The sequence below is a fragment of the Pogona vitticeps genome, chromosome 1 (genome assembly GCF_051106095.1).
Source record: "Pogona vitticeps strain Pit_001003342236 chromosome 1, PviZW2.1, whole genome shotgun sequence".
Lineage (NCBI taxonomy): Eukaryota > Metazoa > Chordata > Lepidosauria > Squamata > Agamidae > Pogona > Pogona vitticeps.
In genome coordinates this window covers 240387848-240404303 of record NC_135783.1, presented here as the reverse complement: position 1 = coordinate 240404303, position 16456 = coordinate 240387848, and the positions used below count along the sequence as shown (strand labels likewise).

Here is a 16456-nt window from a genome sequence, read left to right as displayed (position 1 = left end):
TTAGGGGAGAGAGTTTCAGGAAGAGGTGGGGCCCAGTTTCCATCCGCGGTAATAACAACAGGAGAGCTGTTTGTGGCTAGCATGTTGCATCAGGAGCTGAGCCAGAGGGACCAAGCTGGCATCATCAAAGACTGCCTGACCCACGTGTGGTATATACCACGGTGCCAGGCTTGCGCTGCTGTTTCATTAAACACTGCCTCTTTATTACTGTGGAATGGCTTGGACTGACTCCAGCTAGAGGGGAAGGGGGCTTCCTGTGGACAGAGGTTTCTGAAAGAGTGGGCACCATGCCCTGGAAATGGATTAATAAGACCCTGCCTAAGGTAAGCCTTTGCTTAGGGTTGGATGGGTGTGTGCGGTGTGTAGAGTGAGCAGAAGACATGTTGCTGGATTTGTCCATAGGAACAGGTTGAGAATTTGTCAGGTATCTCCATAAAGGGATTTTTCTTAGGATCTGCTCCCTCTGGGCAGGAAAAACTTCTTAGATCAGACAAGAAGACTGGAGGCTATTCATTAATCATGATAGTGTGAGGGAGAATTGCCTGGCTTTTCAGTCTGCCCTTGTGTGTGCGTGTTTCAAACAAACTCCCAAAAATAACACTATATATAGCATGACGAATAGATATTTAATATGTAGGCAGATGGACACATACACACACTCCCCTGCTAATTTCCCAGCATGGAAGATGATGTATAAACAAAGCCTATGACTCAGTGGTTAAACCACAGTGAAGCCTCTCCTCACAACCTGAGTTCAATCCCAACAGGCTCCGGTAGCTGGCTCGAGTTTGAAGTCAGCCTTTCATCCTTCTGAGGTTGGTAAATTGAGTACAGTGGTGCCTCACCGAAAAATCGCTGGTAAGCGATTTCAATTGCTAAGCGAAATGCGGTTTCCCATTGAAATGCATTGAAAACAGGATAATCTGTTCCAATAGGAACGAATTGCCGTCCTTAAGCGAAAATCGCCATAGGAAACATCGCTAAGCAAAACGTGGTTCCCCAATTGAAATGCATTGAAACCTATTCATTGCAGCTCAATGGAGGAAAAAATACAGCAACAAATTTAAAAAGAGTCAGAACAAAGTCAAATTTGGTTAACAAAGGGTTTATTAAGTGCACTTTATGATTTTAAACATTTTAAACAGTAAACTTTAACTTTATAAATAACAGAAAAACATTTAAAAAACAGCAAACATGAGGCTGTTTAAACCATCGTTAAGCGAAACAGGAGACCCAAAATTTAATCGCTGTGCGAAGCATGGTCCTAACCATCACTAAGCGAAAATCGCTCATAGGGACCATCACTAAATGAAGCGCAAAAACGCTCAGAAAAAGTCATCGCTAAACAGAGTGCCCATTAAGCAAGGCACCACTGTACTCAGCTTGGGGGGGGGGGCAAAATGTTCTTTGCCTAACTATGTTGTAAACTTCTCTAGCACTATGGGGCGGTATATAAGTTGAAACAACAAGAGCAACAGCATATATAAGTATTATGTTATTAGATTGTATTTGAGGTGTTTCATGGCTCACTCTGTGTGAGAGAGGATCTTTGTGCACCTCTCTGCATTTGCATGTATGTATGAGGAGTAGTGGTTGAATCTCTGTATGCATATGTCTAAAAGAAAACTTGTTTGTGTAAGTGCATGAGAAAAGACTGTCAGGGCCTGTGTAGGAAAGATAGTGTTCTGCATTGCTTTGAGTAACGTGTTCTGCGTTCAATTTGAGGCACTTCCAAAACTTTTGTCATTTGCATTTCTCACTGGATCCTCAAGTTCTGAATTACCTGGCTTTAATTTTAGAAGGAATCACATCACTGGGATGTCTCTGCTACTCTGTTTTATTAAGGGCTTTTGCGCAGGGGTCTGTGCACTAGTGCTCTGTCACAGCTTTTTGTTCCTTCACCTCATGCATTAGTCTTGCACCTCTCCTCCAGACTCCAGTGGCATTACAGTATTATGCATTACAAAAAAGTGTTATTTCTCCTCAATGAGCACTTACTGTCTCAGTAATTCACTTAAAAACAATGGTAAGAGAAAAGGACAAATAGTACCATTTTTATGTACAGTTCTTCGTAGATCAAAATGAACAGCGTTCTGTATAAAAATATTAGCTGGCTGCTTAAGCAGAGCTTCATTGATTCACTAGCTACATAATTGACTCAGTACATGGCTGACTCTGTCCATAGACTGTTTGACTAAAACGAGCGGGGAAAAGAATACTTGAGTACAGAGGTGTGGCTCTCCTCAACATGCTGAGGCAAAGAGGGAACAATTGGCTGCTGGTGGATTGATTGATATTCACCCCAGTCTAGAAAAGTTCCTCCCAGACAAAACCCCTTAAGGGTGACATATGAGGGTACAATAATTCCAACAAAAACTTGCACATACTTAATTTCTGGAATCCATTTTCTCTACTGGGGGCCAGAGTGGTAACTGACAAGTAGCAGAGCCTCCCACCCAGTCTGCTCTGACATATGGGCACAGGCGCCCCCGAGAAGAGGGAAGAGGAAAATATGGCATCCTTCAAAAAGAAAGAGAAAGTCTCTGTTTTCAAAAGCAAGCAAGCAAGCAAGCAAGAAACTGATAGTGCTGGGAGGTGTTGCTGTCTATTTTCCTAACACTTACTTCTAGACTTTGGTGTTTGTTACATGGTGCTGCCCAATTCTAAATGCCCTGCCCTGGTCACAGCTTTATTGGGAATGCAAGGCAGAAGGAAGCCACACAACAATAAAGAGAACTCCTGTGCATGACAGGGTGGTGTAATGGTTAGGGAAGAGAGCTATGGAACTCACTGGCAGATATTTATCTGGTTGGGCTAGTCTCATTGACTTAGCCTCATCTATCCCACTAATCTATCTTCTTAGGACAAAGTACTGAAAAAGGAGAGCCATATATGAGTTCTTTGGAAGAAAGGCGGGATATAAAAGCCTGGCTTACTCCACTGCAATTTGCGGTGCTGAGCAACAAGGTTTGGCCATTGTACACTAAATTTTTGCTTATGTTTAGTTAAAAACAACATAAGCAACAACTCTGTCTTAACTGATCATCATTCTTGCAATGTTTTCATCATACTGTTTGGTCTGTATTCTTTTTACTGGGACACCTGTAATTCAGATGCTGCTTTAAACATAGAGTAAGAAGTGAGTGTAGAGCTGCTTATGGAATAAGGATAGGATGAGATTTTAGAATACTCTTTTTGGTTGTTGGTTGTAACAGAAGGCATTAAAACAAACAAAGTGTGAATATATATTTCTGCCTGCCGGATATTTCTTTAATTAGAACTTCTACCAAGAGTTTCTGTGGAGGTCACTAAGTCACCAAACAAATCAAATGTGCAAGGAATTTTTAGGACCATGGGAATGGTGGATAAATAGAAGCTTCCTGTTCTGACAACTCAGAGATTTCCTCCTGGCATTTGCTCTATGATGGTCTAAGCCAAGGCAAACTAAAATATACTTTTAGTGATTTGGGGTAACCTTTCCCGCAGTATATTTTAAGGTTTCCTGCCATCACTATGTTTCTCCAAGGTAGATGTAAAAGGGCTTTTATATTCCCAGTTTCTAGAGTTCTGTACCACTCGCTAAACAAGGCTACAAGTGGAAGCCGGATATCACATACTCATCATTTATAGTTAAAGCGATCAGAGATTACATGGTTCAGTGGACCTCTGTGCGCACACAAAACTGCTTTGAATTATTCAGTACCAATGAATAGTACAGCTTTAAAACATCCTGGAAAATCTTTGAGAAATGAGTTGAGCCAGAATCTTTTTCTGCATCAAAATGACAACAGATTATCATTGAATAAATATGTTAACCTTCCAGGATTTCTGAGGCTCGGGGGGGGGGGGGAGGGAGAGGGGGGGCTACCTGTGTTGGCATGCTTTCCCCTTCCTCTTCCCTTCTCACTCTCGCCGCAGGGCAAATTTGGTTTTAATGCTCTGTGCTCCACTCTTGTTTCATGAACCGTTCATGAGAGGAGGCTTGTTTGGAATGTAGACCCGGTGGAGAGAGAATGTTTATTCTTTTGTGAAGTATGTAATATCTTGATAGCTAAGGTAGAGTATGGTGATGAGAGATCTTCACATCCCTATGGTTCTTCCTTCCCTTAATTGGGGACAGAAGCCCTGAGTCTACAGGTTTCTCCATTGAAGTTTTGTAGTCCACATCCCGCCTATGTATTCTTCTTTCAGTCCTTCTTTCATGTTGGCTTACAAACGTTCTGTTTTCTACTCATATATGCATTCAGTTTTGCATTTTACTTGAGCCACATAGTTTTTCCCTGTTCATTAAAATGTCTGTGTTTTGCAGTGTTTTGGTGCAAATGGTGCATTTGAGCCATTTGCATATTTAAATGTGCACATGATTTTGTGTGCCCCGCAAGACTTGCAAAGGTGCAACTCCACCAAGGCAAAGTGTTCGTCCCCACACAACAAATCTTGCATGGTGTGGAGACCCAACTTTCATCCAAAGGGCTGAATCCAGTAAAGTTCTTTGCTGTCCCAGGCCTTGATCTATCAAAATGACGTGATCAATGCCAGCGAATGGAATACAAACAATTTCCTTGAGTAGAAAGAGGCTTCCAATCACCTTGGTGCTAGTGAGTGGGGCAAAGCAACCCATCGGCCTTTGCTATGTGGTTGGGCTTGAAATCTAGCCTGCTGGCCCTCCCAGGGAGGCTCTTATCTTGACTTGCTTTCAAGAAATTTTCAACACAGCCTTAAATTACTTTCTGGAGGTCTCTTCCTCCCATATGGCTTTTGTTCTGTCCAGCTTGATAAATGGTCTCATAATGATCCTTATTAGGCTCTTGAGTTCTTGTGTATTCCTACACTGGAGCTGCTAATTGCCCAATTATCTGTGCTGTTAGGACCAAGGAATTGAAACACAGGAGACTCCAACAAGACATTGCATGATGTGTTTCCTCCTCTGTATTTTCAAAACGAAATGAAACAGCCTGAGCAGAATGCAAGTGAGGGTAGGAGGGGGCTGGGAGATGATTTTTCATACATGCAGAGTTTCCAGATCTTGCTCCCTCAAACTTGCATCTTTCTAGCAGAGGATAAGGAGGGATTTCCCTCTGATAACTGCTGATGGTGTTGCAGGACAGTGAAATAACATGATTGTCCCTTTCCATTTGTCCTTTATCATCAGGTATTTGCTAGATCACCCAGACTTATTCAAGCAAGACGAAAACCATCAAGGTAAGCTCCCAATATCTGGTAAAGTCACTTCACTGAGGGTTCTCCCTGTGAAATTGAAAAATAAATTCAGAATTAGAAGTGTGAGACACTGTTGTTTCCATGGTTATTTTTACCTTACTGAAACTTGATAATCCAAATTTAGGATATTAACCTACAAATCTGACATACGGTTTTTTTTAAAAAAAGAGGTGTTCAGATTATGTGTTCAGTCCCTGCTATTCTTGTGCCTTGTTCCCATTTTAAAGGAGAACTGGGTTATACTGCATGCAGTTCCCATCTGGAACACACAGATATTTGGTTTAATTGTGTATCATTCCCACTTTGGAAATGAAGCTGGATGGGGCCAGGGAGGACAAAATTTTAGGGATATAAGAAGCACTTTGGTTGGTCAAAGCAAAAATATATATAAGGGCAATAACTCTCTCCCAACATGGGTTTTAACGAGGTTATAAGTTATAAGTTATAAGTAGCAAGCATCTCACACAGGGTACCATGCTACTGCTGGTATATGTTTCCCATTTAAAGTCCAGGCCACAATACTGTTAAACAGCATGCACTGCATCTTCCACATGTCAACGTTCATTTTAGTTTTCTCCACACAAAAGTTTTTTGAAAATTTCAAACAAAACTTCAAGATACTTTACAATTTAAGAAAGCACACACAAAAAACTAGAAGTCATTCTACCCAGTTTGGTAATTATACTCGCAATAACAGGTTTCAGTAACCCCCACTTTAGTCTAACGGCAACTTACAAAACAGCATTTTAAATAACTTCCATTGTTAGCAAGAGAAGATTTCATATTGTACCATCTAATATAATGTTCCCGGTGCTTTCTTTAACCGCAGTATGGAATGCCATTGCCTTGGCCCCTATTGTTTGTTGTACCTTTCAGATTCTTTTATTCTGTTACTTCTTATAGATAAATAAAATTTAAGTAAAAGCCCAGAAAAGTCTAAAGATACAAATAATGAGTCTGCAATATAAACTAATTCTTCTCCAGGGAATATCCATTGTATAAGGCTGATATTCAAAGTCAACCCATCATATTCCATTCAGTGCTTTGGAGAAGATGAAACTATCAACAAGGTGTTGAAAAGATCACATTGAGACAACGTGGGCATCACTGAAGAGAACACCCCATAGACTTAAGAGCACAGCATCATAATCAGCAACAATAAAAACCTTCCTTGCCACTGTCCTTCATGTACCTTAGAGGTGGTACTTAGGGGAAGTCCTCAGGTGTGAATCTTAGGCTACAAACAGCTTTATGACAGAGGTGTTGTGTCAAGTATAAGCCATAGAACTAGCTTTCCTCCCCTGGAAGGAATATCATTTTTACTCTTGATTAATTTTTGTTATCTCACATCTTGCTTTAATTAAACCCCTGACAAAATGACTGCATTTGGAACAATGTTCAGAAGCCCCACTTGTTACACTCAGTGAACACACTGTACACTTGACAGAGCAAAGTGAACTGTTGTTCAGAGAAGACAATGCAGGCAGACCCTTCATATCTTTAGAGCTTTTTTGTGTTGCCACTGTTAACTGTTCAGTGGTTTTCCTTTGACCCAGGAGCTTGAGCCTCAATCCAGCCATGGAGGACACTTGTGACCTAGACCTGGTGTATGTCACAGAACGGATCATAGCTGTCAACTTTTCAAGTTCTTCAGAGGAGCAGATATTTTGCAGCAACCTGAAGGAGGTGGCACAAATGCTAAAATCAAAACATGGGGACAACTACTTGGTAAGATCCTTGCGAGACTGAAGTTAAATTTTATATATGGTATAACTTTGGAATGCTCACCCAAGATGTCCCTTGAGTCTGGTGACCCTTACCTTCTGTCTTCAGTCATTTTTCAACACTTCTACAAAAGCTTGCACCTTATTTAAAAGATGCAGAGTTTTTTGTAACTCATCTGATGTCTAGAACCTTTTCCTGGTCACTGACCTACCTCCCCCCCTCTTTTTAATTTCAGCTACAAATGGGTGTCACCCCCCTTTGCACTTGCTCACCACCACTGTTGTCCACTGTTCCCTTTCCCTGGAAGCAAACACTGGCATGTTCAACATCAAGGAAGCTGACATACTTACAAATCTGTTTAAATTTCTGTTTCAGTAAGCTTCATCAAGCAGCCAACTGAAATAGCAAACTTTTAGCAGACTGCATGTATGAGGACAGATGGGAACAATTGTGCAAATCCAGAATGTCTTTTTTTTCCTATTAAAAAGGTGATGCTTGATATTTCAGAAAGAAGCCAGTCTTGGTGCGTGCGTGTGTGTGTGTGTGTGCGTGCGTGCGTGCGTGCGTGCGTGTGTGTGTGTGTGTCTTTTGCACCCATACAGTACATGCAGACATACACAGTAAGGCCATAGAATTCTGCAATTTTTACTCTATAGTTTTCTGCCATTTTGCTATCTGCACCACGCCGGCACACACACACACCAGTGCTTCTAACAGTGTATGTTTTCTTCTTCTCCATTAGCTTTTTAACCTGTCAGAAAGAAGGCGTGACATCAGCAAGCTCCACTCCAGGGTAAGGTAGAACTATTTATAGCCGTATAATGTTTCTCTTGGAGAGAGTGAACAAGGGGCCAAATGGTTTGTTGAAGGGGAACCGTTTGTATCCAGTAAAAATGTCTCTCACATTTGTTTTTTATTTACTCTAAACTGAGTAAGCACCGGCAGGGAGCAAAGTATTAATATCTGGGTTTCTCATGTGGGCTCTGGCACTGTCGTCTCCCCTCTGTCTGAGAATACATCCTGTCCCTCTCAATGGCTGGTGAACAAAAGTCAGCCTAGGTGACAGTATTTGGTAAGTCTGCGTGCAGTGGAAGGTGTCCCTCTAGTCATGTAGTTTGTTTTCTTAAATCTACCATAATAGATAACTATGTGGAGAAATGTATTATTCATGCTGTGGGGAACCTAAAAGCAGGAACTATGAAATGAATTTTCACATGCTTTGTAGCTTGGAAGGGAGGGAATGAGCTTAAGAAGGCCTTAGAGTCCAAACACACAAACAGTGCAGCCGCCAACAGTTATTCGAAGAGAAAATTCCGAAATAAAGTGGATATGACACTGCATCCTGACATGGACTTTTGAATAATTAAAAGTGGGGGGGGGGCAGAGTGGCCAAGGAATACGGTGTCAGTGGTGTGTATGGGATGGATGTTATCTTTTGAAAAGCCAGACAGGGCGTCTATCCACCAAGGAAGCTACAGTAGTGTCAAAACCAGAAATGAAGAGTCAGGTCCTGTTTGCTATGTGTTGGGTATGTTGGCCCAGTTTCTCAAAAGGCTGTACAATCTGTGTGGCTGCAGTCAGAAGCTGTGAATTCAAATGTAACACTTCAGAGTCTACATATATTGCTATCCCATCATCCACTTTCCTTCAGCTAGGCATGTTGACCTCCAGAGGGGTCTGCCCTAAACTGCTTCTGTCCATCTTCTGGCATTTCCCTCTGATACACAGCTCCTTAAGTCTTTCGTATGTAGTTCTCTCTCTCTCTCTCTCTCTCTCTCGCTCTCGCTCTCGCTCTCGCTCTCTCTGTGTGCGTGTGTTTCTTTTGTCCCCTAATCCCACCATGCTGCTGCTATCTTTGGCAACTGTACAGGCTGTTCATTGACCCTGAGCCAGGCACATGGCTGAAATATTTATCCTCCCCTCTCTGCTCCAAATCCTGCAAAGAACAGCTAGCATCTCAGTTTTGCCACCATATTTTTCAAGCAGATGGGGCAGCAGGCAGAGCATACTGGATTGGCAAGGGATAGTGATGGAGGAGAGCAGAAGACAGGCAGCAGCTTTCTTGGGGCAAAAGAAAGGAAGTCATCTGTCTCTTGTGAGCAAAGAAAGCTGCTTCACTGAGATGGAGTGCAGCTGTAACAAATCAAATAAAAACAAAAGGCAACATAAAGGGAACGTAAATGGGATCTGAATTCTGAGAATTTTTGAAGAACATTTCATCATGTCTGAGAACAGTCATGCAAAGGAGGCCCTCTCCATCAACCCGCTTTTGCAGATGGAGGTCTTCCTTCCTTCCTTCCTTCCTTCCTTCCTTCCTTCCTTCCTTCCTTCCTTCCTTCCTTCCTTCCTTCCTTCCTTCCTTCCTTCCATTTTTTTTCTTTGCTATACTCTTAGAACTTCAAACCTTATTTTTAAAAGGAGTTAGTTACATTATCACTGTTTCTCAGTGTCTATGGTTTATAGTTTATTTGTTATTAACATCTTGCATGAGGGACATAGAAGGAGCCTCCCTGAAGAATGTGAGGATAGTAGAAACAGAGGAACATTGCAGAAAATACTCTCTGGTTCTTTCTAGTGGCCATTTCTGATACTGCACTTTGTAAATGTTTATAAAAATGTAAACCTTCCCCCCCACACACACACACACCAAGTAATGCTTTCCTTATTATGTACTAGGATTATTGACAAAATGACTGAACACACACATGCACGAAGACAGACAGATAAGTTGGAAAATTCCTCTCAACATGCCTCCAAAAATACCTTAAAATGCATTTTACAAGTAACTTTGAGAGTAAGAAGAGAAAAATAATTATACCTAAACAATAACTTTGTGTTGCATTAATCTTATTGCAACGTTGTTAACTAGTTGTCACCTTCAAAGTAAGTAGTTGCAGGTAACCATATTACCTTCAAGTAGTAACTTCCAGGCTCTGCTTTTAGACCACAGGAAAAATCAGAATTTTGTAAACTAAATTTAGTAAACTAAAGAAGAGGCTTAGGGTAGGCGATCAATCTGAGAGGATAGTAGTTGGATCTTGCTCCCTTAGGACTTGCAAATTGCTACAGGAAGCTCTTAAAATATTCTAAAATATGAATTGGTGACAGAGGAGCACGCACTGGCTGGTGAGTGGGAGGTGGCTGAAGGAGGATGCATGGCTCCTGTGGTGCCATGCTTATGAACTGGCACGAACCTCTGCCCATCTCATTAAAGAACCATGCAGTCGGTTGCCCATGCTTGAACTGCGCATCTATTATGATAGTTGTTGTTAGCATTAAGTGTAAAGAGAAGTAACTGCCCTTCACTGACACCCTAAACAGAATGAGGGATCTCACCCTACCTCCACCCAAAGAGTTGTTTGTTTCTAAATTCATAAGCTGTCTTTTTGGCCTTAAAAAAGGATCCTCAAGGCAACTTGCAATTGAAGTCCAGGTTTCTGGGATGTGGGAATGCAAAGGATAACTTGACCTAAGAAGAGATTCCTCATGGAGGCATTTCCTTAAAGGTGAATGTTAGCTTCCCAGAAGTAGCTCTGTTGATTGGAAAACTGCATATCCCCCTTGAATAGAGAGACTAGTGATTATTTTGCTACTCCCCTCCACTGTTGCCTTAGCAAAGTATAGTGACACACAGAATTTTCTCTACTGGATGCCTGCAGATGCAGGGCCCCTGTAAATACTGAAGTTCCTGGAGGAGGTTCTCAAAACATTTCTCCCTGTGGCAGTATTTCGTGTGGCAAAATTCCATCAAAATTGCTTTTGTTATCTAGAAACCTGCCAGGTATGTGCAGGATCTGTATGTTGGTGGTGCAGCAGCAAAGTTGAGTCCCAGTGTCTACAAGTCAACCAAAGATATTTTGTTGTTTTTTAAAATGTGATCTGTAACTTAAAATGGAACATCTTATTTGGCAGCATTCAAAAGGTGAGACTTTTAAGGAAAATCCCCTTTCTAGAACCTCTGTCACAATTTCCTGCTGGCCACCCCATGTAGATGTACTGGCTTGTATGTGTTATTGCTCTTCTCTTGATTTTGTGTAAGGGTGGTGACTGGTGGACTTTGAGGAACAAGCATGAAATTGCTTTTGGTCTTGCTGAGTTGCTTAGAGAGGTTGCTCCATAATGAAGGTCGTTTGTTTACATCTTGAGAATGTACTCATCAGAGTTTTTGATAGGGCCTCATAATTCAAGGGCTTCACTTGAAATTTCTTTAACATTTTTCTCTCTTTGATTTTCTGCTCCTGGGGCAACCTGCACTCTTGCAGACCCAGTCTCAGGTTACTGTATAGCTGATTTGCAAAGAGAGCTAGAAGAGACAAAAGGGGTATCTCTCATTGGTGGCAAATTATAATTTTAAAAAACAATATCATTAGGAATCCGCTACCCTTTCATGGGTGCACTTGAATGCCTTGTAAAAGATTATTTTCTGATCCAAGGGTGCGGGACCTGAGGTGTACCAAATTTCTATGCTTCAGCTTCTCACAGCTGCACTCAGTATGACTAGTGCCAAGGGATTGTGGAAGTTTTATAGCCTGTGATGTCTGGAGGGCCAACAGTTCCCCACTCCTCTTCTTTTTTAAAAAAAGCATTGAAACAGGAATGTTCCTGTTTGCTGACACCTGGTTTCTTTTTCTTCCCTTTTCCTCTGGCTTGGCAACCCATTCCTTGTGCCACAGGTGCTGGATTTTGGATGGCCTGACTTGTACACACCTGCGCTGGAGAAAATATGCAGCATCTGCAAGGCTATGGATACGTGGCTCAATGCTGATCCGCACAATGTGGTGGTTCTCCACAATAAGGTAAAAGAGAAAGGAAGGGTTTTTTCCCCCATGTGGTTGCTGCCTCTGATTAGGCTGCCAAGGAAAGGCAGATTATTTGCTCTGTGGTTGTGCATTTGAGACCAGCAAATGAATCCAGATGTTTCCAGTAGATATTTGACAAATGCACTTACTGTAAGGGACAACTTGATTTGTGGTCAGGGCTGTCCTGGCTTCATAATCACGGCAAATGGGCCATTTGAATTGTTGGCCATGAATCAAAGCCGCCATTTTATCTGCCATGATCTATCTGCCACAAGCATGGATTTGTTACAAGCAGCAGGAAAAATCAGGAGACACATGGACTGACTAGTTGTGAACATGCTGTTTCTATGGCTTAAATCCTGTTGCTTAGCATGGTAAGTTGCACTAGAGTACACCTATTGAATCAATGGAGTTTGCCCATTGAATCATTGGAGTGTGCCCATTGAATCATTGGAGTCAGCTCCTCCATAAGAACATAAGAAGAGCCCTGCTGGATCAGGCCAATCTAGTCCAGCTTCCTGTATCTCACAGTGGCCCCACCAGATGCCTCTGGGAGCACAGAAGACAACTAGATACCTGGTTCCTGATACCCCTCCCCTGTATCTGGCATTTGGAGGTACCTTCCTTCTAAGCCTGGAGATTCTACATCCCCATCATGGCTTGTAACCTGCGATGGACTTTTCCTCCAGGAATCTGTCCAATCTCCTTTCAAAGGCATCTAGGCCAGATGCCATCACCACATCCTGTAACAAGGAGTTCCACAGACTAACACCATGCTGGGTAAAGAAATATTTTCTTTTTTCTCTTCTCAGTCTCTCAACACTCAGTTTGAGTAGATTCCCCCTGGTTCTGGTATTCCGTGAGGGGGGAAAGAGCTTCTTCCCTTTATCCACTTTTTCCATCCCCGGTGTAATTGTTCCATTGATTCAAATGGGTTTACTATAGTTGCAGCTTACTACACTAAGCAACAGAATTTCAGCCTTTGTGACATTGTGAATAGATCTCTTCAGGTGTTCACAATTGTCTAAATGCTCAACTGCTGTGATTCCCTTGCTTGGAATCATGGACTTCTGCAAATGGAAGGCATAAGAGTCATGGAGTCCCAATCAGCTGCCACAGCAGGAAACCGACAACTAAAGCACCCCTGACAGATGGCCATCTGAAGTTCTGTCAAAAGCAAAAATAAAAACAAACTTTCTAATAAAAGAGAGCTTGTCTGCTTCAAAGATAGTCCATTCTGTTGTCAAACGGCTCTTTTGTCAGGAAAACATGCATAATGGTTAGTGAAATCTCTTGTCTTGTAATTTGAATCTACTGCTTTGGATCCTGTCCCCTGAAGCCACAGGAAACAAGCTTGTACCATTCTTCATGAGAGGATCTTGATATATTTGAAGATGGCTATTATGTCATTCCTCAGTCTTCTCCTGTCCCAGCTAAATATACCCAACTCCTTCAAACATTTCTCCTAAGACTTGGGCTCCAAATATTTTACCATCTTGTCCATCCATCTGAAACTATGGTGCCCTGAATGAAACACAGAATTCTAGGTGAGCCATGACCAGCAGAGGCGCTGTTACTTCCATTCATCTGGACACTGTGCTTCTGTTGATGAAGCCTAATATTACATTCCCAATTCCTCCTCCTTCTCCTCCTCTTCTTGATGTTGCTGCTGCTTCATCACACTATTGAACCATATTTAGTATAGTTTGTGGACTATTAATATCCTTTCTGGATATCCAGTGTGGTGTAGCGCAGCCATTCTCAATGGGGGCCACATGGGGGACCCTGGAACATTTGAAGGGGGCCACAGAGTGGAAACAATTATTCACACACCATCTTATAAGGTTCATTATGCAATTTGTACAATCCTGATTCAACCTATATTAGTTTCATATTGTGTTTGTGGCTGTGGCTAAAAAAACATTGAGAATGGCTGGTGTAGTGGGTAGAGTGATGTGCTAGGATTCAGGAGCCCTGGGTTCAAATCCTTGCTCAACCAAGAAGCATCCACTGTTGAGAGGGTGGAACTGGTAGAACAACTCCTTAAGTATCTCACTTAACTTGAGAGCTAAGTGAGGGTTTTTATAAGTTGATTACGACTTGATGACACACACCAACAACTAAACCATTTCCAGCAGCAGAAAATATGCATACCTGCCTTTACTGCAGATGGTGGTGAAAACAGAATGCAGACTCTCAGTGCAGCATTCTTGAGTCAGATGTAATACGTGCTTTCTCCAAGAGCATTTCCTAGTCACCTTTGGTTAATACCCAGGATTGTGGGTGCTACTGCATAATGTTACTCATTTTGTCAGGGTTGTACCTTAGTGTTCCTGTATGCTTGAGGTTTATGAGTTTATGAGCTTTTCCTTAGGGACTGGCTACCTGAGTAGGGTTTTTTTAAATGGATTGTTTATCGTATTGCTTTAAATGCATTTTTGGTGTTGCTTTTGTTTACCATTTTTAGTGTGTTTTTTGTTTCATACTCTTTAAGTATTTTTATACTTAATGTTTTTAGTTTTAAATATTGTCTTTTAATGATGTAAGCTGCCCTGAGTCCTTTTTAAGGAAAAAGATGGGTAAAATATTTTAAATAAGACTACCAACAACTTATCTTTCTGTTTTTATTCATTTGATTATGCATGAATGTTATTCCCGTTTTGTCAATGAGACTTACTGGTTTAAAATATTTCATAGGCTGCTTTGGAGGATAAACATTTTCCCAAGACAGTTTCCAGCCATCAATATAGAAGAGAAAGAGCAGAAGAGCCTCGTGGCACTGTGGGTACACTGTAGTCGAGGACTTTGCTCACAACCTGAATTTGATTCTGGGCGCAGGGAGCCAGTTCAGGGTTCACTCAGCCTTCTATCCTTCTGAGGCCAGTGAATGGAGTGTACAGCTTGCTTGGGGGTGGGGGCAATGCATAGCCTGCATAATAAAATAATTGTAAACCACCCAGAGAGTGTTTTAAGCACTGTGGGGCAATATATACGCAGCACACTTTGCTTTTTTCTTTACTTTAGTAGGTTTCAAAAATAATAAAACCATAATACTAAAACTGAAGAATAAACAAGAGCCAGCGAAAACCAAAAACCCTAAAGATCCCTTCAATCCAGTGAAAGCACTGAGATTCAATAAATAATCACACCTAACAGCATTAAAATCTTATTTAAGCGCTATTTAAGTTCCAGCTTGATTCTCAGGCCCATATATTTTTCCCTGGTGACAAAACAGGGCATTGCTGTATTTTGGTCATCCAGTCCTACATCTGTGTGTACACATGCGTTTTGTATGTCTGGTCGGTCTTTGTGATGCATGTGTTGTTCTGTTTTGTTTTTGCATGTTCTGTTGCAGGAAGGGCTGAAGAAATTTGTCCAATGTTGCCTTCTTCCACATTCTAATTTGTTTAATCTGAGGTTACCTTTAGCAAATTTTATAAATAAAGAAGTGAACTGAAGGACATGTACACCCTTCTGTCCCAGCCAGATTCATTTATTACAGCTTTTCCCAGTAGAAAAATAGACTAGAAATTACCTTTATTCAACCTCACAAACACTAGTTGAATACATAGGGATTCAGCCCAGAATTTTTTAGTGCTGAGGACTCAAGAGTCTTCTGTGAGGCTGGTCTGATCATTTTAATCTCCCACATTCAGATTTTTCTTCCCCCCCCCCCACTGAATTTTAGATGAAAACTGGGAAATAATGGAATGAAATTCTTTCCCATCCCTTGTTGTAGCAGTGGTGTTTGGTCTGCGGTCCTTTAGGCAGTTGATCTCTTCCACTGTGGATTCCCTTTCCTGCTGCACAAGACTGGGCTGCTCCATGAAGACAGTAAAATTGTGTGCTTGTTTTTAAATAATAATATTTACCGTTTATGAAATGAGAAAACAAAGAGCAATGGATACTTTTTAAGGTGCAAAAGGTGAATCCCAGTACTTGCCATACTTGCGATTTTTCCCACCATCAGTTTTCATAATTACCGTCCAAACAGTATCACTTATGATGCAAGTGAAACTGGGAAGACCTGGCAAGGTTCAAAAGCTTGCGTAGCCATGAACTTTACCGAATGGCTTTGTGACAACCAGCATCTCACAGCCTCACTTCTCTCACCAGGATTTTCAGGGTAAAAAGAGATCCAGAAATGTGGGTGCATTCCTGAATTACTTAAGAGAAAACGAGAAGAGAAGCAAAACAACCCAGTCAAATCAACCATAGGCATCCTTTTATATCCACCTAGCGATTTGCCTACAGCTACTCAGTGGCTCCAGCCAGATATGTGTACCTGGTGCCTCCATTTCCATATCCCATATTAATGTACACCCATCTGTAGTGGAGTGGCTTTCTTGTGAGAATCACATAGAACAATCTTGTGTTTGAAGGATGACTATGATAGCATAAACACCTTTTCTTGGCAGCAGTGAGAGCAGAGCATAGAAAGATGCAACAAAGGTGAAATCTCTAGCCCTCACGCCTGCCCTTTTGCTCAGTTTCATAGGACACAGCGCCACCTATTGCTGAGTTATGTTTTCCTAATGAAATGTGCAGGAGGACAGAATCGCCCATTCAGTTCCTCTCTGTCCCCATAGTTCAAGTTGTGCCTCTCTTTATATTTCTTGCAACAGCCTGCTGTGGGAAGTTGTTCCTAGGAAGAGTGGAAGAATTCAGTCTTCAAGGAACATAGACAGCAACTAAAGTGAAAAACACAACCT

General features: G+C 41.6%; 1 protein-coding gene across 24 annotated transcripts in view; it reads left to right on the top strand.

Moving 5' to 3' along the window:
• TNS1 (tensin 1) overlaps positions 1-16456 on the top strand; it is a 404124-nt gene that overhangs the window by 270208 nt on the left and 117460 nt on the right. For all 24 annotated transcript variants that reach the window (XM_020805096.3, XM_020805086.3, XM_078380947.1 and 21 more), the window contains 4 exons: positions 5153-5202; positions 6777-6948; positions 7688-7738; positions 11619-11741. In XM_020805096.3, coding sequence (XP_020660755.3) covers positions 5153-5202; positions 6777-6948; positions 7688-7738; positions 11619-11741 — 396 coding nt within the window. The remainder of the gene's footprint in view (positions 1-5152; positions 5203-6776; positions 6949-7687; positions 7739-11618; positions 11742-16456) is intronic.